The sequence below is a fragment of the Pempheris klunzingeri genome, chromosome 3 (assembly GCF_042242105.1).
Source record: "Pempheris klunzingeri isolate RE-2024b chromosome 3, fPemKlu1.hap1, whole genome shotgun sequence".
Lineage (NCBI taxonomy): Eukaryota > Metazoa > Chordata > Actinopteri > Acropomatiformes > Pempheridae > Pempheris > Pempheris klunzingeri.
This window is the reverse complement of record NC_092014.1, coordinates 22,878,982-22,904,297: the sequence shown is the minus strand read 5'-3', so window position 1 is coordinate 22,904,297 and position 25,316 is coordinate 22,878,982. Positions and strand designations below refer to the sequence as shown.

The 25,316-nt window shown below is 42.1% G+C and overlaps 1 protein-coding gene and 1 long non-coding RNA gene across 2 annotated transcripts; one reads left to right on the top strand and one right to left on the bottom strand.

Moving 5' to 3' along the window:
• The first annotated feature begins 2,229 nt into the window (after positions 1–2,229).
• On the top strand, positions 2,230–16,633 carry rgl3a (ral guanine nucleotide dissociation stimulator-like 3a). The gene is made up of 17 exons (XM_070828075.1): positions 2,230–2,418; positions 7,355–7,644; positions 9,563–9,607; positions 9,729–9,898; positions 10,188–10,348; positions 10,443–10,754; positions 10,871–10,974; positions 11,181–11,265; positions 12,362–12,436; positions 13,107–13,193; positions 13,306–13,338; positions 13,474–13,595; positions 13,715–13,810; positions 14,124–14,259; positions 14,440–14,712; positions 15,183–15,297; positions 15,854–16,633. Exons 1-17 carry the CDS (start codon positions 2,230–2,232, stop codon positions 16,006–16,008), a joined length of 2,448 nt encoding a protein of 815 aa, XP_070684176.1. The 3' UTR covers positions 16,009–16,633.
• Positions 15,130–22,444, bottom strand: LOC139199065 (uncharacterized). The gene is made up of 3 exons (XR_011584112.1): positions 22,271–22,444; positions 18,845–18,974; positions 15,130–15,224 (listed from the first exon to the last, which is right to left on the bottom strand). It is a non-coding gene; the product is annotated as an uncharacterized lncRNA (long non-coding RNA).
• Between the last annotated feature and the right edge of the window lie 2,872 nt (positions 22,445–25,316).

The following is a 25,316-nucleotide window of genomic DNA, read 5'->3' as shown; positions in this document are numbered from 1 at the left end:
ACACTAAGAATCAAATATTAGGCTCAGTACTTGGTTGAAAAGGATATGTCCCTCATCTCAGGCCTTATAATGAAGGATTCATTTACAGCAAGCCTCCATAAAAAACGGATGATTTAAAGCAAGACATGGCATGGAAACAGAGAGGAGTTGAAGAAAGAAAACAATGGATTGGGTTGGATTCTGTCACACACACATATGTCACACAAATACTCAGAAAGACCAAGACAACAGAGGCACAATCCAACGTAGGGTCAGAAACAACCATTTAAATTGAAATACAACAAACCATAAATAGCATGTCACACAACTTTGGTGTATATGTAGAGCTGCAGCACAGAATAAGATAAAAAAAAAAAACAAGGTAAATGTGACATATTATATTTTCATTTTTGATTCTGGCCTGCCCTAAATAGTGATAACAGTAGACACTGTTGTGTCTATGATACATTACACACTTCAGTAAAAGTTGTGACATTCAGACGTAATAATTATTGTCAGTGTCACTCATCATGCACATAGTCGACAATAAATCACCAAAACTCACACAAAAATAAAGTTTGATGAAATGCTCGTCAGTCTGGAACGAACCTTAATCATGTTGGCCATTGATTGGCTGATATACAGGCCAAACATATCGGTAACCCACAAACGCTCATTTTATTGGTGCTCTTCTTTGCAGCTGATCGGCCAATCAGAGGAGGGGGCGGGCCTGCGTGCTCTGCTGCAGGTTTTGAATCGCTGCCAGCAGCGTGAGAGAGTTTCCTCAACATCTCCTGCCATCAGGCCTCCAAACCAACCCAACATGTTTGAGCAGCCTGAACAGAGCTTAAATCGTGAATTACTCACGTTTTTATAGGCTCGCCCTGTTTCAAAAGTGTCCTGTAACCCACCAACAGGTAAGATACATTTCAGGCCTGGACAGCTTATCAGCAAACTGTTTAGTATGATGTGCCAGTCAAGTTCAAATACCAAATGACTGTTTGAGCAGAGTCAAACCATCCCTACATGTATGCGTGAGTGTTTGTATCAGTGTGTGATCCAGGTGAAAATGAGGGCAGAGGGGCTGTGCTTTATTCTAATGAGGAAGTCAGTGAGGTGGAACTGATTGGATGTGAAATGCAATCAAAATACTTATATCAGTGTACAGCCAAACAGGGAGGAGGCCTTCCCAACACACACACACACACACACACACACACACAAACACACAAACACAAACATGCGCACAGAGCATCATCCACCCACAAACACAGAACAATCCGTCCTCAGTGATATTACGCCAGCGTCTCTTCCATCCAAGTTTCACTCTGTCTCTCCGTGAGTATTGTGCCTGAACCAATGCAGCTCTGAACATGGTCTTCATCAGGATTCAGGAGAAGCATCAGCACGGTTAAGTAGATTTCTTTATGGTTCGCAGGTTTTTGATTGTATCTTTTGATATCTAGATGTTTCTTTGGGATGCTGTGGAAGACACTAAATAACTGCTTGTTTGTGAATTGTAATTGAATATATGATATTTTTTTTTACCTTGTTAAAGAAATATTTGATATATTAGTTATATTGAGTGCTGACCAGATAGTCATATACTGTCGTCATGTATTGCAGTCTTCATATGTTCATTGATTGTTTTCATGTGGCCATTGAGACTGTATTACTAATTAGACAAATGAATGTAATATAATATATGAGTGTTTACTCATTATTCCATTACTGACAGAGCAGCAGTTAACTATATATACAACACAGACTGATTCAAGAGAAGACTCCTCAGTCATTTTAGACAAAATGACTTTTTATATGGCAGATTAGGGGTTTTACAAGCCCTTTGTGTTATGAAGGGAATTCATTGAATTCACGTTATTGTGTTGTGCTGCTCCTGATAAACCTAGTGAAGCTGAAACCTTAACTCATTTTCTATCCTAGCATAGTGAATCTAATCACGGTTTCTATGCTTAAATTCGACTACAGCCACTGACCTAGATTGTAGATTTTTAGTACTGGTGTGTGTTTATTGAAATTTAAATGGCTGGAAGCAGGAGATTTAAAAGTGGACAGTGGACCCTTCTTTGATTTGGGAAAAAAAAACAACCATAAAATTACTAGAAAATGTTAGAGCATCTTTTATGTTCCTAATGTTTTCACGCTCTCCTCCTTGCCACAGATGAAGCAGCAGGTGTGGAGGAGATCTGACGAGGTGTGTGGGCCCGTAGCGTGACACAGAGCTGGGAGATGAGGACCATTCTTCCTGTGTGCGGAGGCGGTGATGGAGGGGAGTCCCACGGCCTCCGCAGCAGGGTGGGCAGGATGAAGAAGCTGCTGTGGCTCAGGCCGAATCAGTGCGTGGGCGTCCACATGGACACGGAGCCCGGCGTGTGGCTGACCAGCTTCCAGGTGCTGGACACTGACGGACAATGTGAGGTGAGTTGGAACAAAACTACACAAGATCTGCACTGTAAACACCCAGTTTGTTGTCCACGCTTTTAGTCAGCCAGAGCATGAGAGAACAAACATAGAAGAGTTAATTATTCAAATCTGGAAAGGTTAACATTCCTGGTATTCCACCTTGAGCTAGAAGATGTTACTATGAGATCCATATTGTGATATGGCCTTAGACATTGCCTGGGTTATTATAATGTCAGGATTTATGGTTTTAATGTTGTCCTCATTTGGCTGCATGAGATAATGGATTCACATGTTTGAGGTTATTATTACACTTCTTGCTGTATCATATCAGCATTAATCATGTGTCCAATGTGTCTCTTAAGTATTTTTTAGATTTATTGTTTGGTCTATGAAATTTAACAAATAAACGCCCATCACTGTTTCCTTGTTTTGTCTGACCAACAGTCCAAAACCCAAAGATATTAAATTGACAGTAAATTAAAACAAGGAAATGCAGCCGATCTTTATTTTAAATTAAGGCTGAAACTTATGATCAAGTTACTGGAGCTGATGTTGAAATTGACAAATGGTCCAAAACTATACAAAGCAGATTCACATTACTATCACAGAGGTCTGTGAAACACTAAGAAAACCAGAAGATGGTCATATTTGAGAAGCAGGAATCAGTCATATTTTATCCATTTGTGCTTAAGAAAATATTATTTTTGAATTAACTCATTAGGAATCATGATTAAGCAATTATCAAAATAGGGTTTGATTAATTTCCTGGTCATCTGATTGACGTCTGCTACCATTCAGTCTCCCCTGAACCTTTTCTTATCATAGAGTTAATATTTTAAATGGCTGTAAACTTAGATTTAAGCTCTAATAAACTTGTTCTGAGATTAGATTTACTGCTGTATTTATTGTACTCTGACAAGTCATTAGTCAGTGAGACAGAGAGAATTATTAGGGGTTGTTGGCCTGTTGGTGTGACACACACACACAGACACACACACACCTGTGTGATGGAACAGCTGTCGTATATTCACTCATTGTTTACATCAGGTTTCTCACTGGGAACTTCTGCTGCTGTTCATGTTCAGCTCAACATTGTTTCACTCAGGACGTCATCAACACCAGGAAATTTTTAGTGACACTGAGAAGGAAGTACAGCAGACTCTCCAGGAAGTGTGTCATATTTCTTTCAGCTAAAAGAAGCCTTTTAATCATGTGAGGTTTCGACCAAATGACTTCAACCAGCCTGTTTGGGCATCATCTTGCATGCATGCTTCCGTTTGTTGCTTGCCTGACACCTCGTCACCCATTCATGTGTCTAATGAGCACTAATTGAGGTTTCTCCCGGCACTGTTTCTCCGCTCTTTTGTTCAGCCACAAGTATAAAAGCAAACGTGGAGGAGTGATGGTAGATTTTTAATTCAGAGAGACAGAAACTCATTAGAGAAACAAAAAGCTCATTATTTTCTTTGAGCTGAGAAAGCAGCGGATGGCCTGATTAAAGATGTCCAATGTGCTCAGCATGTCACTGTTGTTGTTCAGTGTTTTCACTAGTACTGATGGCTCTTAATTTCTACATTTTCCCTATTTTGTGCATCCTTGAAGTCACAAAGTTGAAGTTACTTCAGAACAGACCTGTTTCATGTGGTATATCCGCACCACGCCCCTGACCTCATGGGAAGGGGGCAGAAGCTAAAACTGTCCCAACTGGATTCTTTAGAAACAGCAGCATTGAAATGCACTGATTCCAGCATGTTGATGTTGGCTTGAAATCAGCTTCTCACCTCTAAGCAGAGCAGCACCTCTAGGCAGCAACTTTCATTTAATCTCTTCCTGTAAGGTCATCAACTGATGAGAATGTGGAGCAAGTTGAAAGCTGCTGGGCCTGTTCCTTATCTGGACAGAGAGCCTGCGGAAATATAAAGAACTGAGTTCATCTTTTTAAAGTTTACAGTTTGGCCACTAGATGTCTCAGGACTTTCTCTGCCATTTTAAGGAAATAAGTTCTCATACAATGTATCTCCAGTGATAGAAATGTATGGGGAAGTGTATGCGGCGCTAAAGCTGGAATACAACCACATTTGTAGCGTTCTCTTGGATGTTATGATTTTGGTAACACTTGCTGTAAGTCCCCATAATGCATCATGTGTCTTTTACCACCAGTCGTATGGCATTGTTAGCATTGCAACAGCTCATGATCTCTTTCCCCGTGGGGCATCAAAGGTACCTGTAATAGGTGTAGGCTGTATTTCTATTCAGCAAACATGCTGTAGGACTGTGAGAGGCAGGATATGAACCATCACACCACATGTTGGTCCTGACACATCATCCGTTACTGTTATTTAAGCATTTCCAGATGCTTTGAAACTTCCCTGCGGTTTCAATGATTTTTCAATTTTTTTTTTTTATTTTACATGCAAAACTTACAATAAACTGTAGTTTAAACCACTGAGTGTTAGACCTAGCACCACATGGACTGGCTGCAAAATTATTATTTATTTGTTCGTTTAATCTGTCTCTCTATCTGTTGCCAAACACAACTCTGAATGAGACTTCCATTAATATGTTTTTACTTTTTATTTAAATAACCCAGTGTTTCAGTGAAACATGTGAAATAGTTACTGTACATTTTAAAGGGTCTTTTTCCACATGTTTCTACCACTGCCTCCACTGTGAATAGTAGTAACACTAGACAGCCGGTACTACTGCTGCTGTTAGAACTGTAACTTTAATAGTACTGGATACAATATATAATGCACAATATTAATGTTCAGTAAGTTGTAGTTTGTTTAGGTACGAAATGTACATATTGATAATTCACAAACCATCTTTATCTTTATATACAAGAAAAAGCATAGTTATCTGTAACTCAAATAAAGGGGCACACTTAACTCTTTTATGACTTTAGTGCTTGTAACAACATAATCAGTGTCAACAGCAGTTGTTTTTTTTCCCTCAGTATTTCTAATCTGCATGAGAATATCTCACCGCTTTAGCCTCTGTGCCCTCATTGGTCGCCCCCTTAGCCCCGCCCACACCTGTGTCGTTAGTCCCGCCCAGTGTCGTGCCGCTCATTCCCGTTCTCACCCCTCCACCTCACCCCCCCTCAGACCGGTCCGTCCGCTGCCCCTGTAGCGCCTCTTCAGCTTCTTGCTCCATCCTATTTTATCACGTTAACTCTTAAAAATGGAAGCGTCAGTTATCTCTCGGAGGACGGAGACGGATCCTTAATTCGTGCCTGTGTGAAGGTTTTTGGGATTTCTTCTCTGTGGCAGGAGGACAGACATGGGGAAATGGCACCTTTCCATGGTAGGTTCACTGACAGGTCGTGAGGGTCAGAAACGCAGTGGCTGCACTGTGTCATTTAGTCCAAGTTTTGCTTTGCTTTGCCATGTGAACCTTATTCTGTCACCAGGACACACGCACTGATGATAAAAGTTCCATTGAGCGCAGGGTGTGTAGCCTACATGTCATTGTGTCTGGAAGAGAGCACACTGGGTTTAGTCCCAGTTTCTGTCATGTGATATCGCATGTTTTCAGGCTTGCTCTGCTTTGCTGTCTGCTATTGTTAATGCTGTGATGACTTCTAGCCTCTGGACTTCTGGAAAACATTCTTCCAGTTTGTCCACAGTCACAGAGGCTCATGGCACAGCAGTGAATAGCTGTTGATGGTCAGTATCACGCCTCATTTTGTCAACAGCCCCTATATTCCTCAGTCTGGGTTCTTACAGTATGTACCACTGACACTGTATAGAGAAGAGACAGAGAAAGGGACTACTTGGATCCGGCCTAACAGCCACATAATAACATACTTGCCCCATGCAGAAGTTTTTTTTTTCTTCTTTTATTTGCTTTATACCTTTTTGTGCCTATAGCATTTTAAGCTGTGCTATTGAATAAATTATTCTAAAACACTTGCAACAGCATATTGTAAAAGGTTACCGTATCTTAACTAACGACTTAATTCTGCTGTTTAATTCAACCATAATGCCAAATGCAGTGCATTCTTTGTCATGCTGTTTAGATAGATGGGTGTGATTCCTGATTTACACATAAAGAACTTTGTATTTTTAGGGACACGTTTCCTACTCGAGTAGAGATGATGTGAAGATTTTCTGTTAGTGTCTTCTGCTAAGATGTGGTGTGACAGTAAAAATCAATCTTGTGGTACTTGGTCATAATTAAATAATATTGTGTGTTAACACTCCAAATAAGAATAGAATGTATTCACCTAAGATATGCAATATTCATGTTGTTCTTTCTTTAAAACGATACAATTTTATTCAGTAAACTTTAGCATAAAACTGTGATTTTATTGGTGTCTTATAATTAGTGAAACATACCTTCACTTGTTCCTTTCAAAACTTGTCTAAGCCCTCCTGATCTCTGCTGGCCACTTATTGTTTCTCTAACTGGAATTAAATTTAAGAAAAAAAAAAAAAAAAAAAAGCAAGTTGTCCCTGTGTGTGTGTGTGTGTGTGTGTGTGTGTGTGTGTGTGTGTGTGGGGCAACTTGTGTGCCAGTGAACGCTTCCTTGCCTAATCATCGGTGCAGTCACCAGGTGTTTGTCTGCGTCAGGGTTCAAGGCAGGGTCACAAGCAGAATGTCAAGAATGAAGTTAATTGGCGCTGAGTTATAACTTTCTTAATGAAGTGACTCAGTCTGAAGGCTTATTGCATTTGTCTTGACGTAGGTGTAAGATTGTCACAGTGATTTAGTTTAGCGGCACGTGATGAAAGAGCTCCAAGACTGCTGGGGCCGAAGAAAAAGTTTTGGTGTTTGTCCAAACTTCTTGTTTCTGTCATGTTGTGTGTGTGTGTGTGTGTGACACCTGGACAATATTTCATGTTTAGTATCTCCCATATTAAGAAGAAAGGAGCAGAATAGAAGGCTGTATGGAGTATTTGGGTTTTTATTTGCCATATCTTGATGACCTTGCATTCTCCCCCCGCAGGACCCGGTGCAGGAGTGGGGGGAGGAGGAGGAGGATGGGGCTGTGTTTGGCATCACGCTGCGCAGAGAGCCCGTCCTGCCGGGCACAGACCCGGCAGAGCTCCCTACGGCCTTCAGCTTCGTCCAGTACCACACGGTGAAGGTGCGCAGGCTGAAGGCCGGCACCATGGAGCGTCTGGTCACCCACCTGCTGGACGCCGAGCACCAGGAGCCCGACTTCACCCGCGTCTTCCTCTCCACCTACAGGGCCTTCACCTCCACCAGCACCCTCATCGAGCTGCTGTTTCAGAGGTGGGAGACTGTCCTCTCTGCAGACTTGTGTTGAACTGAGACATATGTTAACAAAAACCATGAGGGCTCAGTCAGCTGCTCTGCAAGCCCTCATATCGTTACCGTTCAAGTCATAGAAGGATTCCTCACCTTGGCACTAAAGGTTTATTTGCTCTGTTGCTTAGAGTTAGATGAGAAGGTCACCTTCATATCTGTCCTTTAAGACTGGATTAGTCCAAAGGTATCAAAATTAGCCGACCGGGATCTCCAAAGCTCACCAATTTACATAATGTTTCTTTAAGTCGCGCTAAAAAGCAAAGTGTAAAAGCTACATGTTGTGGTTTTCTGGTGGTTTATATGACTGCAGAGGTGTTGGAAGGTTGGTTTAGTTACCTTCGGACAGAGCCAGGCTAACTGATGTCCCCTGTTTCCTGTCTTTATGTTAAGGTAAGCTACCCAGCTGCTGGCTCTAGCTTCATATTTAACACAGAGACGTCTGAGTGGTATCAATCTTTAAGAATCTTTAAGAAAGCTCCCAAATATTAAAAACTACTTTACAAGCTTTTGAAGATAGTTAACTTTTGAAAATATATTCAAAAGGCTCAATAACATGGATTTATGATTAATTGATAAATTCATGCTAAAATCCTAACTGTGGAATTCCAACAAACTTACTCCACAAATGTCCCCTTTTAAAGAATTAGGTTAGTTAAAAGGTGTCAGAAGCCAGATACAGATTTGAAGGCTGTTGACTATTGACGTTGATTTGTTATTCCAGTAAACAGGCCACTTCTGTATGCAAACGTAAGTGGAGCACATGTGTAGCCAGGTTTTACAACATGTCAGATGCACACATGAATTTCTAAAGAAGACGGCGATTTAACACCGTCTTTACGTCTTCTCAGCTATTCACATAGCAAACCTCTATTGACGCTGGGCAAGTTTCCGTGACAGGTATTATCGTCAGAGCAGCTTTGTTCCCTTCCAGAGTGGTCATGACTACGCCCTCCACGCCCAGCGGAGGTGCTTCTCCACCTCATGAAAGCTCAGTGAACTCAGAGATTTATTTTGACCTACTGAGCAACACTAGGAGACAACTTGTAAAATAAGTAAAGAAGAAGAAGAAGTTTTTCCCACTTTAATATGAATAACTGAAGAGCTAAAGCAGGCTCATCCCCAGTCCACAGATCTTGGTCTTATGTCTCTCTCAGGTTCTTGCAGCTCACCTTTGCTGAGTGTCCTGCAGATGGCTGCCAGTGTGAAACTGTGTCCATTAATGCTCACTTGATACATTATTTGTCAGTCGCTCTCATATCTGTGCTGCTGGTGGCAACAGGTTTCCTGTGAGCTGTATGTGAGGTCAGCCTCATGGCAACCAGGGAAGTGTGTTTTCCCTCCTTTGCCTCACAGGATTTTGTGCAGGATGTAACATTTTTTTGCTGTCATTAACTTGTAAACCACCTGTACTGTAACTTAATAGCTGCTATATAAAATTACATTTTAGTTATACGTTTCACATTCTTTGATTTGCTAAATGTGACATTTTACTGTTCTCCTAAGGTTTTTTCCCTTTTGTGTCACATTGTGATGGAGGAAAGAGAACTCACCTGTTGTAAAACTTTGGCCAGGTCCATACAAATGCAACAGCGTGACACAATGCTTCAAGTAAATGATCAATGTTATGCTGCATATTATTATTATTATGATGCCATAGCTGATCCTTGAGGGAGACACTCAACAAAGCCACAGTGTCTCAGCAGGGATTCAGCGTGTTGATGTTTCCACGGGATGAATAGCTATAGAGGATCAACCCCGGGAGTTGTTCTAGTTTACAGGATGTTTTTTTGTCACCACCAGGTCACCATATTGTCCTTCCATGTGGTGTTTATCATTGAAATGTAGGTCTCAGTAATCAGTAATCGTGTTTACTTTTCCACAGAGATGACTCAATGGCCAACCTGGATAACACTGTCTGCCCACGCAGGTGAGTGTGTTCACTCCTCGATCAACAAAGATTAGTTTGAATTTGTCGTCAGTCGGTACTGAGTTGATCTGAGAAGTGAAAGACTAACACTGCAATTAACACTCCCTGATCATCCCCTCAGTACCTTACCCCCGGTGATCCGGCTGTGGCTGGAGGAGTACAGCGAAGACTTCCACGAGCCCCCTCAGTACCAGGCCCTGCGGCTGTTGTGTGTCCACTTGCGGCATCGTCTCTGCTTCAGACGTTTGGCTCACATCGCGGAGACCCTCCTCAAGAGGTTCCAGGAACAAGGTACGGGGGAACAGGGGATGTGATGATGCCACAGCGTGTGAGCACTGTGCCGTCATGTTGGCGTCTATAGATAAATGAAAGTTTAAGATCTGATTAGATTTTCAAATACCTCGCTGCAGACATTTGTTAAAGTGGAATAACTCTGAAGTTATACTCAGCTCCCCGTATAATCAGTTATCCATTGTTTTATTGATTAGATTATTTAAACCTCATTGAACCCACTGAGCTGTAGATGGTATAAAATCCTATAAACATCCCGTTGTCAATTATGATTTGTTGTGTTTCACAGCTTGCGGTCGGTCTGCGTCAGAGCACAACAGTGAATCACTGCAGCAGGAGCACAGGGATCAGGAGGACGGAGGAGAATCGTCCACTAAGGAGGAAGACAAATACAACTTCATGGACTCCCCTGTGAGAGAAGTGGCGGTGCAGCTGACCAGACTGGACGCTGTAGGTTTCATTGACAAATATCTCAAAGTGCTTTTCTGTATCACACTGGGTCGATCATTCATTCTGTGCCTCCCTGTCATCATCTCCCCCTCAGGAACTGTTTGTCAGAGTGGTGCCCTTCCACTGCCTGGGCTGCGTCTGGTCCCAGCGGGACAAGAAGGAAAACCGAAACCTGGCGCCCACCGTCCGCGCCACCATCTCCCAGTTCAACGCCGTCACCAACCGTGTCATCACGTCACTCCTCTGCCCGTCCTCCCCGAGCCCTTCCACTTCCTCTCCCATCTCATCGCCCAGCTCCTCCTCTACCTTCCTGTACCCCTCCACCGCCCCGAGCTCACCTCGCTGCACGCACACCAGCCCCGCCCACAGAGCACGCATCATCGAGAGGTGGATCGCTATTGCTCAGGTCAGGATTGAAAATCATATAGATATATCACTAAAGGTTTACAATCAGGTGACATATGAGCGAAACCTTTTGTCAAAAGGAGTAATAGAGTTGTTTCCTGTATTTTCTCCGTGCAGGAGTGCAGACAGCTGAAGAATTTCTCCTCTTTGAGGGCCATCCTTTCAGCCCTGCAGTCCAATGCTGTGTATCGCCTCAAGAGGACCTGGGCTGCCGTTAGCAGGTCAGCAAACAATTACAAGACAGTAGACTCACTTTACTAATAACTTAGAAGACAGACTTGTGTAAAAGAAACCATTTAGTTTACTTTTATAGGGCACAAAATGGGGAGGGGGGAAGCAGGTCAAACAAAAGAAAATCCATTATTTATCTTTTACTTGCTACACACAAAGAAGATGTTCTTAACAGATTGAATTTGTTTGATTTCAGGGAAAGCATGACCAACTTTGACCACTTGTGTGAGACTTTCCCTGATGAGAACTGTGTGCTCGCCAGCAGGGAGATCCTGGTGGAGGTAACTACACGTGTTTTTGGCATAAACACGTGTGAGTGTTTGGCTTTGCATAATTACTGAGGGAAAGATCTGTGGGGTTATTGCTGTGCCAGGTCTTCCCAGATGCATGGGCGGAGGGGTGTGTTCATGACTATACTGGGTTAACAGTCCTGGTGTACAGCGCAGCAGCTCTGTTTGACTTGTTTGATGATGCTCGTGTCACTTCTACCATACGGCCTGTTTTTCTTGGGGTTCTATATGGTTTAAATGCTACATACTACAATTCAGTTTAGCAACAGAAAATCAACAAAAATTAAATTGATGGCGACTTTTTTGATTATTGATTATCATTTTGGTTGCTTAAGAAATCAAAAGCTTTTTAATGTGACAATTCCCTGCTTTCCTCGAGTTAATATTGTTGTAAATTGATTGTCTTTGGCTTTTGGAGTATTAATGATAAAAGTTTTATCTGAAAATCTACTGAACAAGCAATAACTAAAATAAAGGTTAGTTACAGCCTTTGTGTGTAATGAAAGGTGTTCTAAACACATGTCAACCGGTTATTTTATTAAACATCTAATAAATGAATCAACTTACTGAATGCCTTGTGTACAAATGACCTCTAATAATTAGTCTGTTTTTCAAATCACCATACTGAATTAATATTCAGACTCCAGGCCACCTGCCACTCTCCGTCCTTCATTCACTGTAGAAAACAGTTGATATGAATGTTTATTTAGCGATATGGCTGCTTTGAGCTGCCCAGTTTCTATGAAATAATAAAAAGGCCATTGTTAGCAGCCAACACAAAGACAACTACAAATAACAGTGGCTAGTTGGGCACCAGCGCTAATCAGCAGTTATTAATTTTATTCAGTCCATACTGTCTAATACTCTCTCTCCTTGTAAACACACCTGACCGCATAAAAAGCACAATAGGCTGTAACCATGTGGCTGTGATTGTCACCCTCCCACACCCAACTGCACCCTGTCAGCTGGTGCACAGCCCTGAAAAGAACAGTTGTATAACGCTTTGTTGTCGTCTCACATTTACGCCCTGAATTTCAGCTATGTTGTTCAATCAAAGCTGACAGGACCTGTTGTTGATTTTCTGCAGGACGGGAGTCACCCGGATGGCAGCGCCACCCCGGGCTCCAAATCACCTCAGCTCTGCTCAGCATCCAGACAGACGGTAAGAAAGTAGTCATCATTTTTGTTTTGGATACAACCTCGTTGAGCGCTGACCACTAAAATAAAGTGAATATGTCAGCTGTACCAGCCAGTGAAAATGAAAGGCAGAGGTTTGTTTTTCTCTGCCTGGATCATCAATTCAACTTCCCTAAACGCCACATGTTTTCAAGCTAGTTTAATGCGCTATAATAGACACCAGAGTTCCAGTTCCCTTTTCTTTTTCAGTGTGCTCTTTCAATGGAAAACAGTTTAAACGCTCACATGACTGTTAGTTTTCCCCTTTGCGTAGGAAAAGCTATAAAAGCTGACGTGTGTGCAGCGTTTCCCACAGTTTAGCAGTTTACTTAGTATGGGTGCGGCTGTCTGTAAAATGTTTTATACCCCATATTCACCTTGTGTAAATAATAATGGTGGGTGCTCTCAGTTGTCTAAGTATATCTATACTTAAGTTACAGTTTATTCTTTAATTTTTAATGGATTACTCTTTCATTTCATTTAATGAGCTCATTATTGTGTCCCCAAGCTAATGAGGCTGGCATTAGCATCCCCACTCTAATGAAATATTTAATCTTCTTGAATTATATTGAATTAAATATTTGCAAGAGATTGGTAAGAATTTGCTTCAGTTGTGCAGCCAAAATGTAAAAGTGTTGCTTGATTTTCGCCCTCAGAGCTTCAGCAGTGGTGTCGTCCCATACCTGGGCACCTACCTGACGGTGCTCACCATGCTGGATACAGCTCTGACTGACACGGTGGAGGTGAGTACACACCACACAGGTCCACCTTCTGTTTTAGTTTGGGACTTTAGTGGACTTAAGATGCCTTATTTGTAACACTTCTTGTTTTTGTTTTTTTTTTCTTTTTTCACAGGGTGGGCTCATCAACTTTGAGAAGCGCAGACGGGTAGGTGTCGCCTCCTAGTGGTGTCTTACATGAACAACATTGGTTGTTCTCAATTTTCATAGCTGGAGCTAGCTATCATAAGATGATGAGCTCTATGAATTAACCTGTGTTCTGTTTTATTTCTTCCTCTTGCAGGAGTTTGAGATTCTGTCTCAGATTCGGCAGCTTCAGGCTTCCTGCTCCCACTACAGCCTTCCAGTCGACCCTCGTATCACCACCTGGCTGCAGGCACACACTCTGCTCACAGACCAGGAGAGGTGAGACGCACACTCACACCACTGCAACGCAACATAAAGTCAATCAGGTTGATTGGAAGACTTTTATAAAGCCATTTAAATTGTTTTTTAATTAAATCCTTTTTTTGTGTTTCTTGTAGCTATGAACTGTCTCGTGACCTGGAGCCTCCAGTTGACCCCTGTCCCAGCTCTCCCAACTCATGGAGCAGTCGTCTGCTCACTAAGAAGCTCGCTTCGTAAGTCTGGAAAACCACCTTCAGCCTGTAACACAATAAGCACAGCTGCCCTTTTAATGACACTGACTAATGCAAAGCCTCAGCCACTTGTATGCAACTATCAGTCATGAGAGACACGGGCCAGATGATTTAGTTTTTAATCTAAGCAAATGCAGAAGTTTTTGAGAATATAACAAACATCTAATAAAGGAATATCTTATCTTTCAAAAACTCCTGGATCTGTACCAAAAATGTACTTGCCCAACTCTTTAAAATGGACATCAATAGCTATTGCATGAAAAGGTACACAACTAAACTGTGTCTGTACGTGCAGGCTGAGAACATCCAGCGACAGCTCCCTGAGGAAGACCCACGCCGACCAGATCAGTGTGTCGTCGTCTGGCTCCAGCAGTTCAGACATGGAGGACCTCTCTGCCCCTCAGCCCTCCCCCCTCAGACTCAAACTCAAAGTACGAGCCCTGACAGTCTCCTGTGTTTATAGTCAGAGTGTATAGAGGTCAGCAGGGGCCACAAACAATTTTAAATGGACTTCACACTCAGTTGGTCTAAAAACTGGTGAGACGGGTTTAAAATTGGCACATGAAATTCATATTTTCTCCTCTCTTTATCCCTCTCTTCCCCTCCAGCAGTCTCTCTCAGGCTCTCTTCACAATGTTGCAGAGGATTTCTCCTCCACCTCCATGTCCTCCTCATCTCCCAGTCTTTCCAGCTCCTCCTGCAGCTCCTCACATCCAGACCTGAGCTCTCCTTCTCTGGTTCTGAACCATGAGTCGTCGTCGTCGTCGTCCAGCTGCTCTCCTCAGACCGCTCTGCCCGTCTACAACAAACAGGTCGCTGACTCATGTATCGTCAGAGTCAGCGTGGAGTGTGTCAGCAATGGAAACGTCTACAAGAGCATACTGGTAAGGGTGATGGTTGACTTCTCTTGTATTTCTGAGGTCAGCCAGTCTGGGGTTTTTTTTTGTTAGCTTAGTTTGACACTTTCTGAAAAAGGGAAGCAGAATAAAGACAGAAATAGAAAATAGAAGAGAAAGGGACTGGTGTCACCTAATCACCCCATTATGTGGAAAGAAAACTGACATATTTCACTGATGAGTATTTAGAAATAAAACCAACATTTTGTACATTTATCATATTTAAAAATGTCACAATTTATAACGATGCTTCTCTTCAGTTATGGCAGATCCTGTTGTAGTTACTTGTATCACTTTAAACAATTCACAATTAAAAGCAGGAATAGCTGCAAAAATTTGTTAAAATAAAATTCCAGGCTTTCAGATAAATTGTCACCTTCATAGGTGTGTGTTCGTACTGGGAGCTACAGCATTGACTGGCTGTGTTTTGACACCTGGTTGTCTTGTTCCATCTCCAGCTGACCAGTCAGGACCACACACCTCAGGTGATTCAGAGGGCTCTTGAAAAACACAACATGGAGGATGTCAGCTGCCACGATTTCAGCCTCTGCCAGATGCTCAACAGTGGAAAAGGTGAATATCTTCTCCTCTGGCCTGTCCTCCAGCAATCTAATGTTTTCTGAGTGCAGCTGTAACCTACTCACAACAGGGTCAGTTCTAAGGCCTCCGTTGCTTGTGCAGACTTTTCCCCCTCTGTTGCTTTTCACACCAGGTGTCTCTTTTTGCCAACGATCAAATACAAAACACAAGCAAGACCACAAATGACAAGTAGTACTTTGGTTGTGTACTGAGCTGCAAGTCACACAGCATCAGACCTTTTATTCAAATTAAATTTAATAGCATCAGTTCCTTTGCTTGATTTTAACCAAGTATAATGCAAAGACATTTTGATTATTTCATTAAGTGGTGAAACACAGCTGGAACTCAACTGTTGCTCTTATTATATTTTCATTGCCTTACGCACGGGCATAAGGCAATGAGGATTTACAATTCTGACATTTCCAAAAAATTGCTCTCCATGTTATTCTGAGAAATATAATTTATCACTGACTGAAATAGAAGCAGACAAATTGGACTAACGGAAAATGAATTGCAGCACTGCGTTACTCCATTCCTCTCTCTGCCTCAGAGCTCCAGATCCCAGACAAAGCCAATGTGTTTTATGCCATGAGCACCACCGCCAATTATGACTTTGTGCTGCGTCAGCGCTGGAGGTCCCACAGGAGGCATCTCGGCTCCTCCTCCAGTCCTGGAGCTCAACCCAGGAGCCGCCACGCCAAGTGACAAGCACCTGTTCTGGCTGAATGTTACAAGTACAACAAGTAGGCCGAGGAGCCGCTTATCTGCAACAACAGCTCGACAACACATCCGTGGCCGATAGCATCTGCTTGTCAGCATGAGATTGACACTATGCAGCAGATAAGAGCAGCTCTGCCATAGAGATTCCCGAGAAACCAGTGAGCTTCGACTGAAAAGTTACCTCATGAAGTTCCCACTCACCAGGTGCAGTACTGGTAGCCTATTGAACTGGCTAACCTGGGCTGTTTTTAAAGGATGATGCAAGGAGAGAAGTCCAAGTATACAGAAGAGAGACATAAAGAAGAAACAAAATCAGGATTTTGTGTTCTCATCATCCTAAACATCATCATCTTTGGATAAACGGACCACAACTTATCCAGGATCCTAACATATAAACACTTGTATCATCATGGACAAATGCACATTACATTGAGGAGTATTGTGTGTCATAAATCGAACAGCACTTCAGGTTTTAGTGCAGCAGTTGCTGTGGGAAAACGTGGCTGCAGAGTGTCTGGCGCAGCAGACATGGGACTTTTCCTTCAGCCCGTGTGGTGGAATGAGTAACTTTTTTTTTTTTTTTTAACCACTCAAAGCAAAGTGACTGAGTAACATTCAACACGGAGAGTTAATTTGTCCAGAGTGTCAGTAATAAGTATTCAGTCGTCTTCTAGTTGAGGATTTAAATGTTTTAATGTAACTTAATGTAATTTTATGAACTTAAATTATTTAATGCATTTCAGTATTCAGCTTATAGAGCAATGGTGGCATGATGAACGTGTGCTGGTTTCTCCTCTCTTCAGCCTCTAGTGCTACTCTCTTGTCAGACATAAATATACTTAAATTGCTTCAGTACACATTAAGCTCAAGTTTGCATTATTTTAAATGAAGCTGACTTTTTCCTGTCTGCTGTTATTAAATGAAGGAGACATTGTATGTGAGCACAATGTGCACGTCACAAATGTTTGTACTCGGTGGTGTTGCCTTTACTGTGGCATGTGTGTCTAAGAGGAGCTGAATAGGTGATGTGAGGGCTGTGATTCAGGTGAGCGGCCGGTCACTACACTCTGTAATCCAGGGCAATAGAAGAACACCAGGCCCTCAATAATAAGCGTTATCTGGCTCACTCCACCTGTGTGACGCTGTGAATGATGTTCATCTGAGGAATAGGCCATGTATGTGAAAATGAAGTGTCCAAGTATGTGAATTTAATACTACGTGTGAGATCGTCTCAGTGATGTGAAACCCCCCACAAAACCCTAAAGGCAGCTTTCTGCAAGCATTACAAGTCAAATTTTATATTCGTTGGATGATGCACACAGAAGGGTTCAAATCCCTGTTTAAAATGTTTTTTTAAAGTACACACTGGTGAAGTTTATCCTCAGTTTTGTGCAGGATTTCACATCTCTGGGTGCAGCTTTAATGCTGATGTGGTTTGTTGAAAGTCAGGTGACAGTTTGGTAACAAAGGTCTGGCAGCTGCAATATGAAGGAGTCTTCAGCGTGACTTCTGCTGTGTCTGTATGTCTGTCTGTCTGTGTGTCTGTCTGTGTGTCTGTAGGCTGTATTATTAGTGGGCTGTCATGTTCATTCCCTCCCCCATAATGTGTTTTGAACATTACTGTATGAAAGCCTACATGTCTTTGTTCTAATTTTATTTCAACAGATGCTTTATTTTTAAAGTTTAATCTAAGCACTTATAACTAGTATTGAATATCCACTAATAAAGCAATTTACTATTTATCATTGTGCCACTATTGTAATCATTTGTTTTGCTTGTTGTATTGCTTATGACCAAGGGACTGCTGTAGTCCTGAAAAAGGGCTGTTGACAAGTTACTTAAGGTCCACTGATGTGGTTAATTTTGAATGTAGGCCTCAGTTTGTTAGAATTACATAAGTGCATTTACGCACTCTGGCTTTATGACTGGGGGTGTAACTGTCGCTGACGGTAAAACTCTGTGTTGTAGTTGACCACTAGGTGGAGCCAAACACCTTGACTGTTTTGTCCTGCTCTGCTCATCCTGGTTCCATTCAAACACAATCAAGTGGTTCATCCATCAGCCAAGCATCAAGTCTCCTCAGGAGTGACCAACAGTTTAGACAGCGGAAAGCGTTCAGATAAAATGTTGTCGTTGGTAAACAAATGTGACTGAGATGAGTATAAAGCATAAGAACAAACAAGAGCAGCAGAAACGCAGAGGTCAGCATCGCCATCCCCAGCCTTCCAGCAATTTGGGAGGTCAGAGTTCACACTCAGTATGTCAGTATGAGAAGGGTTAGGGGTTGTTGTTGTTTTTTTTTTTAACCCCCTCCCTGGCGGTGGCTCAGAGGTAGAGCGGGTCGTCCATCAATCAGAGTCAGCATGTCAAAGTGTCCTTGGGCAAAACACTGAACCCCAAGTTGCTCCTAAAGCTTCAGTGTGTGAATGTGTGTTAATGAATAGTCTCCTCGAGCTTAGTTTCCTCCTGAATGAATGATGTGTGAATGAGGATGTGATGTAAAAGCACTTTGAGTGGTCGAAAGAACTAGAAAGTCACAACACAAATCATTTACCATTTTGGCCTGGCAATGCCTGTGTATGGCTATATGTGCAGTATGTAGAATTGAGAAATGGTTTGTATTGATTGAGTTTATCTACACCAAATGGCAAACGGAGCCATCTTTCATAAGTGTGTGATTACCTGCATTAGTATTGACTGACACACCTTCACCTTCTGTGCACGATGTCACAGTGACACTTCAGTCACATGCTTCCCTCAGTTGACTGCTTATATTACATTAAGGCATCTGTGTGTGTGTGTGTGTGTACGTGTGTGTTACCTCACAGGGCACAGAGCAGTGTCTTCTTTCGTCCCTCCACTTGTAGTTTCTTGCTGTCCTCCTCTGCCCCGGGTCCTCGTGGCTAATTGAGGCTTAATGATACTGTATGCGGTCAGATCAGGACACTTTCCTACATGAAGTAACAACATTTTCAGTCAACTGGTATCATGTGACAGTCCAATATAAATTACTCTCAGTTCACCATGGGTTAACTTGCAGAAGATTTGCATTATTTGAGTTTAATGGAGCGTTGATTCTTTTTAATGTCAGGAATTAGGCCTACAGCAAGAATAAAATGATCGGTAGTTTGGTTTAGTAGCTGCTCAGACTGCGATGCAAATAATTACTTGTTTTGGATCCAACTTTTAGAGATATTCCATATAAACGTAAAAATATTTGGCAAGCGGGAAATTAAGAACAACACTTATCTGGATAAGTAACACAGTGATAATCATGCTGATTTTATGTCTGGCTGGGAATGTTAGAGCTTTGGAGAGGGATGAATTGTACCAAATTTCAAATGAGTGAGATTCCTGATCAGAGAGTGAAAGCAATTTGAATTGAACATACTGCTGTTAGTTCCGTATTGCTGAAATGTGAGCTGGATCAGAGCTTTATATGTGTCATGTGACTAAAAATGATGCAAAATTTGTGTATGCAGACAGGGTGCTGGAACCAAAATATAATTCAGATGTAGGCCATGGGCCAAGATCAAACTGACTAGAAAGAGATGAAAAACAACCGCTAAAAAACTCAAAACTCAAAAAACTTATTTCTTGATACGGTGAATAGATAATGTGACTGTTAATTATGTAGTTGATTATTGCCAAGAACCAGGGCTTTATTTTATTTCATTTTTGTCTTTTTTTGTCTGTGCTCGTCTAAACCCGCCGCTGTCAACAGTGTCACACACACAGTGACTTACTTGAATACATTTAATTTAAATCCCTCCACACAGACAGCTGTGTCCAAAGTCAAGCGTCACTAGCTCCACCTCGTTGTGTCAGTACTGTACATGAGATGCATGTCTCGTGTTCACTCAGCTAAGAATAATAACCAACGACTAATCACGTTGTGTGTGTGTATGTGTGTGTGTGTGTGTGTGTGTGTGTGTGTGTGTCTATCCAGCTATAGGCAGATATACAGTGCAGTAAGTCAGTGGGAGAAGATTTGCTCACATGCTCATGTAAACATCTTTCTAATGCCTGTTTTGGTGTGTGTGTGTGTGTGTGTCCTGTGGTCGTTGTACAGTCACAGCTCTGTGTTGTAACAGTAGACAGATGGGACAAATAGCTGAGACTAATCCATGGGGGTTAATCCACTTAATAACCACCATGAAGGACTGCAGGTTACCTCACTCACTACAGCTCCAACATGTTGTTTGTCTGTCGGCCTGCTGGAGCTCTGATAAAGTTGGCTTACATGGAAACTGCACACTGTGCATTATTCCTGATGAAACAGTATCAGCTGTGTGTACCCTATCTGCAGGAGGGCATCAACCTGAGATAGTTTTGTGTATTAAAGAACAGGCTTCAATAAGACTCAAGTGCCCATAAGTACATCATGGTAATCATGTGTCCTCTCCATGCTGGCCCTGAAGACATCCCATCCTAAAGTAACTTCAATCTAAGTGATGGCAGTCAAAATCCACAGTCATTCTTCTGTGTAAAGATGTATTTGAATCTAATATGAGTCCTCAGCATTCTGTGTCAGCTAAACCAAGTGGGTATCTCTCTTTGTCTTTGCAGCATGGAGGAATAGTAACACAAAAAGAGAATATATTTCTAAAAAGATCACAACTTTGGATGACACATCCTTGCCTTGGCAAACCTCAACTGCTTAAGTATGATATTATCTTAGCTAGAACAAGGACTGGGAATTGTATCCCTTATTTTATATTAACAATGGATTTGGCTAGCAAGGGATCAGTGTGAATAGGAGGAATGATTAGTGAACAATAACTCTTTGAATGTACATACAGGCATGCGATGATTGTAGACAGACGATGTGAAAACTGTACTACATAACATATTACAACAAAAGCCATCCTTCACTTAAATATGAGCACACTGCCTGGCAACTGCAAAGCTATTCCTATTTATAAATTTGAGTAGTTAATGCTCACCAGTAAACCATTAATAAATGTTTTATCAATAATGAACATGATTTTAGTACAAACAGCACATAAACCCTTATTGTTTCCTGGAGAGTTTTACTGTGTCCCATAAAGGCAGACAGTCTTACATCCCTTTTGTGTTTAATTAACCTTATTGATCTCCAGTGATGTTAAAATATTCATGCAACAACGCGGCAGCAGGGATTTAAAACCGTGAGCCAATGATGTCAGTAAAATATTTGTATTGTACACGTACGGCTCACAAATTGTAACCTTTTTACGGGAAAGTAGGGGATAGACATTCATAACACCTGAGTCAGAGGTCTCCAAAGGCTTTGTGGGAAACATGAATGTCTGGACTGAGCAGAGACTCACCACCAAAGCCAGTGTTTAGGCTAAGCTTCGCTAGCTGGCTGGTGACTGTAGCTTCGTATGTTGCATGCTGGGTGGTATCAGTCTCCTCATCTAACTCTCTCTTCAAGTCAGCAATCAAGTCAAAGTCTTAAATTATTCTTAGAAACTTTGAGGGAACAGAGGATTGGATTGTGTGAAATATGATAAAGTTGCTGTTATTAATATTAGACATGTGTTGAAGAATTTATAGCTGCCTTTGCCTTAAAGTTGGTTGATAAGCTCACTAATACAGAAATATGAAAAGAGAATCTATTTCTAGTTTATTTTAAACTTTTATCAGTGAACTTTTTGATTCTTTAAAATAACTAGATATTTAAATCTCTAAAATAAACTAATGGGATTTTTCATAAAGCTGCCTTGCAGAGACGGTCTGGAAACAACTGAAGGTTCAGCAGGCTGTCAAATTCAACAGGAGGATGATGGATTGTTAAAATCAGATGCCCAAAAGGGTATCAATCTCACACACACACACACACACACACACACACACACACACACACACACACACACACACACACACACACACACACACACACACACACACACACACACACACACGCGCTGCTTCCTGTAGCACAAGGGCACAAGATATGGTAATTGAACCCAAGGGTGGTTTAGCATTGCATAACACATAGCTGATTCATCTCTCTCGCGCACACACACACACACGTCGTTCTTCCCAGTGGCCTACTTTCGTTTCAAAAGTGCACAACTTTCTTGTGGCCTATTTTTATGCTATGATGTAAATGCATCTGTGTGTGTGAGTGCATGTGTGTATCAAAGTGTGTCACTGAAGTTGGCAGTCCTTAAATCATTGTTAAACGCACATCTGGTAGCAGCACACACACACACACACACACACACACACACACACACACACACACGTATTCACTGACCTATTTACAGTGCTGTGTAGGACAGAGGCAGAAGGGATTGAATGGGTCGTGGCAGGCAACATAACTCTGTCCTGACCCGCAGCCAACCAAGCATGTTCAACAGAGGAGTCGTTTTTCTCCCTCGCTCTGTTTTCTCTCTCAGCCGTCCTGCAGGCGTGTACCGAATCTGAGCCGCATTTCTGATGGTGGAAATAAAATGGCTTTTATTATCTGTTTTGATGTCACCCTGCTTAAAGGAGCTTTTGGCTTCATTTGATGTATTTGACATTCTGAAATTGTCCAAGAGTCACCTAACTTCTGGAGACATGGAAATGTGCGTTCAAACTAAACATGTACTTTTCAGTGAAAATGACTTTGAAACATGAAATTTGAAATGACAAATTCCATGAGGACAGAAACAGAAGCGGATCCACCTCATATTTATTCTGCATTATTGCAATAATCATCACATCAAATGAAGTATGAAACTCAAAGGATGTACGTAAGCTTTATTAATAGCTGCAATAAACCTCACTGAGGGAACTTGAGACTCTCGATTAGCACACCGTCTAGTCGTGCTGCAAAGTGTTTAATAATTGATTGACTGCATTCCAGAGTTATTTATTCTTTAACTGGAGAACTTCTCAGTGTCCATTATTCATGGGTCTAAAAGTTGCGTATAATATTTGGTTGATGTCGGATCATTTCAATCACAATTAGCATTGTTTTGATTCCTTTAACTGACTTTTCCAACACACACAACACAACAGGTTTCCATTCAGACTTTTATCTGCACAGTGCACATTGCACATTGATAATAGCTGATAATGGCTTTTTTTGATGTCATCAACTGAGAGAATGCTGCCAAATCTTTTCTTTTCACATCAGAAGATACAAAGCCTTGTGATTTCGTCTTTATGAGGGTTGGATTGTGAAAAGCAAACAGCTGCTATATGCACAAGTTAATGTTTAAAGCTGAGTTGGTTTAGTTTTGTTGCACAATGGGTTTCTGGGCTTCTGATTGTTTTTCCTTATCAGCCTCTAAATTTAAGTCGCCTTCAGAGGAGATTTCTGCAGTGAGTGATGGTATTTGACATGATACAAGCTGCACATCCCCCCGTGTGTGGACAATCAGGTAAAAGGAATCAAACCTGAAATACACAGGCATGAACGCACACTCACACACACATGCAATGTAACACGCTCCTCAGCTTTATCCTCGTTACCCCATCCCTGCCTCTCCCTGTGCTGCTGACCTACATACTGCAGCATCCCGGTTACATAACCAGCCAGGGCTGTTGATCACCGCAGGCAGCGCAGGGCCAACACCCCCCTTTCTTTCTCTCTCTCTCTCTCTCTCTCTCTCTCTCTCTCTATCTCCCTCTCCCTCTCTCTCTCTCTCTCACAAACACAGACGCACATATAAACACACTCCTCGCTATTAACCAGCTTTCATAAACTCCCTCACACCGTAGGAAGTTCAAATCCAGGGTTTTACGTCCACTGCTGTGCACACACCTGAGAGGCAGGTGGCTTTAAATGGTGCATGGGGGCAAACACTGAGACAAAAATCCAAATTAGGTCAAATTAAAACAGACAGAGTTTTGTTTCTAAAGGAGAGCTGGCAGCTGGTAGCTGCATGAGTCACCGCCTTCCTCAAAGGTGCAAATTTCTGCACAACAAAAATATCACCCCACCCAAATTACAGTCTTTGGTAAGAGGTCACTAAAACTCAGCAAGAATCCATGAAAATAGTAAGAATGATCATAACAATAATGATTTACGATCTTATGAAAATGTCATGGAGTTCTCCAGAAGATAATCCTATTAGCTCTGAGGTCAGTACATGCGTACAATTTTTTTTTATAAATGTCAACTCATATATCGATGTAACCCAAGAGTCTGTGTGTGTGTGTGTTTGTGCGTGCTACTGACCTGCTCCCTCAGGCAGCAACAAGAGAGAGCTTCTCTGAGTAGTTTGCTCAAGTTTACACTGTAGAGGCATGTGATGTAACCCTCCCTCCCTCTCTCCTTCCTCTCTCTCTTTCCCTCTCAGCCCTCCACTCTGAATAACCCCTTCCTCTCTCTCTCTCTCTCGCTCCCTCTCTCTCTCTCTTTCCTCACCCCCTCCTCCATCCTCTCCCATCCCTCCTCACTGACCTACTTTTCACTCTCCTGGCCCGTTTTCACGAGTCTCCGCACAATACAAAGCAGCTTTTACAGCTCAAAGATGGGTCGGAAAAAAAGGGGATGAGTGAGTGAGAGAGAGAGAGAGAGAGAGAGAGAGAGAGAGAGAGAGAACAAGAGATACTGGGAGGGGAGGGGGAGAAAGGGGAAGGGAGAAGAGGAAAGGATAGTGCACTACAAAGCACTGCGGTTTTCTCAGGAATGTCACCTTGTTCTAGCTGGCTGGTGGGTGGCATGGAGGGCAGCAGTGAAAACACATTAGAGTTTCTTATTTTTGATGAACATCAGCGGCTTTGTCAGCTGCTTCCACACACGTACATCCTGCCCCTATCTATCTGAAACTGGGGAACAAGCCACTGTTACTGTACACAAGAAGTGCTGTGGCTGCATTTCATTTGAAAATTTCAAAATGTGAAGCACTCTGGTGACAAACTCTGCAAATGAAAACATGTTCATAACTGTTTTTTTCCGTTCGCTCATCTTTGTTGACATTGTCAGACTGAGGTTCTTGAGAAACACGGGTGTGTCCTTGAAATTGCACCACCCCTGATAGGCTCCCATTCCTGTAATGGCTGTGTGGTAACCCTCGCCGGTGGCACACTCTGCCGATGCCAACTTTTTGTTCCCATCAGCTATTGCTCCATTAAGGGCAGGGTCAGCTGGAGGCTGCCGCACTGTTCACTGTGTTCACAGTCTGACGCAGATTTCTCCCAAGACAGTTGTGTAACTTGTTTTTGCTTGTTGCACTCTGATACACAGATTTTTCTCTCTTCTTTTGTCCAATTGAAGCACATCTGTTAAATTTACAGTTCATGGCTTTGAGCAATTCTGGACTACATCAGGAAAAGAAACCAAGATATGTAACTTTGCTTCTGTGTAA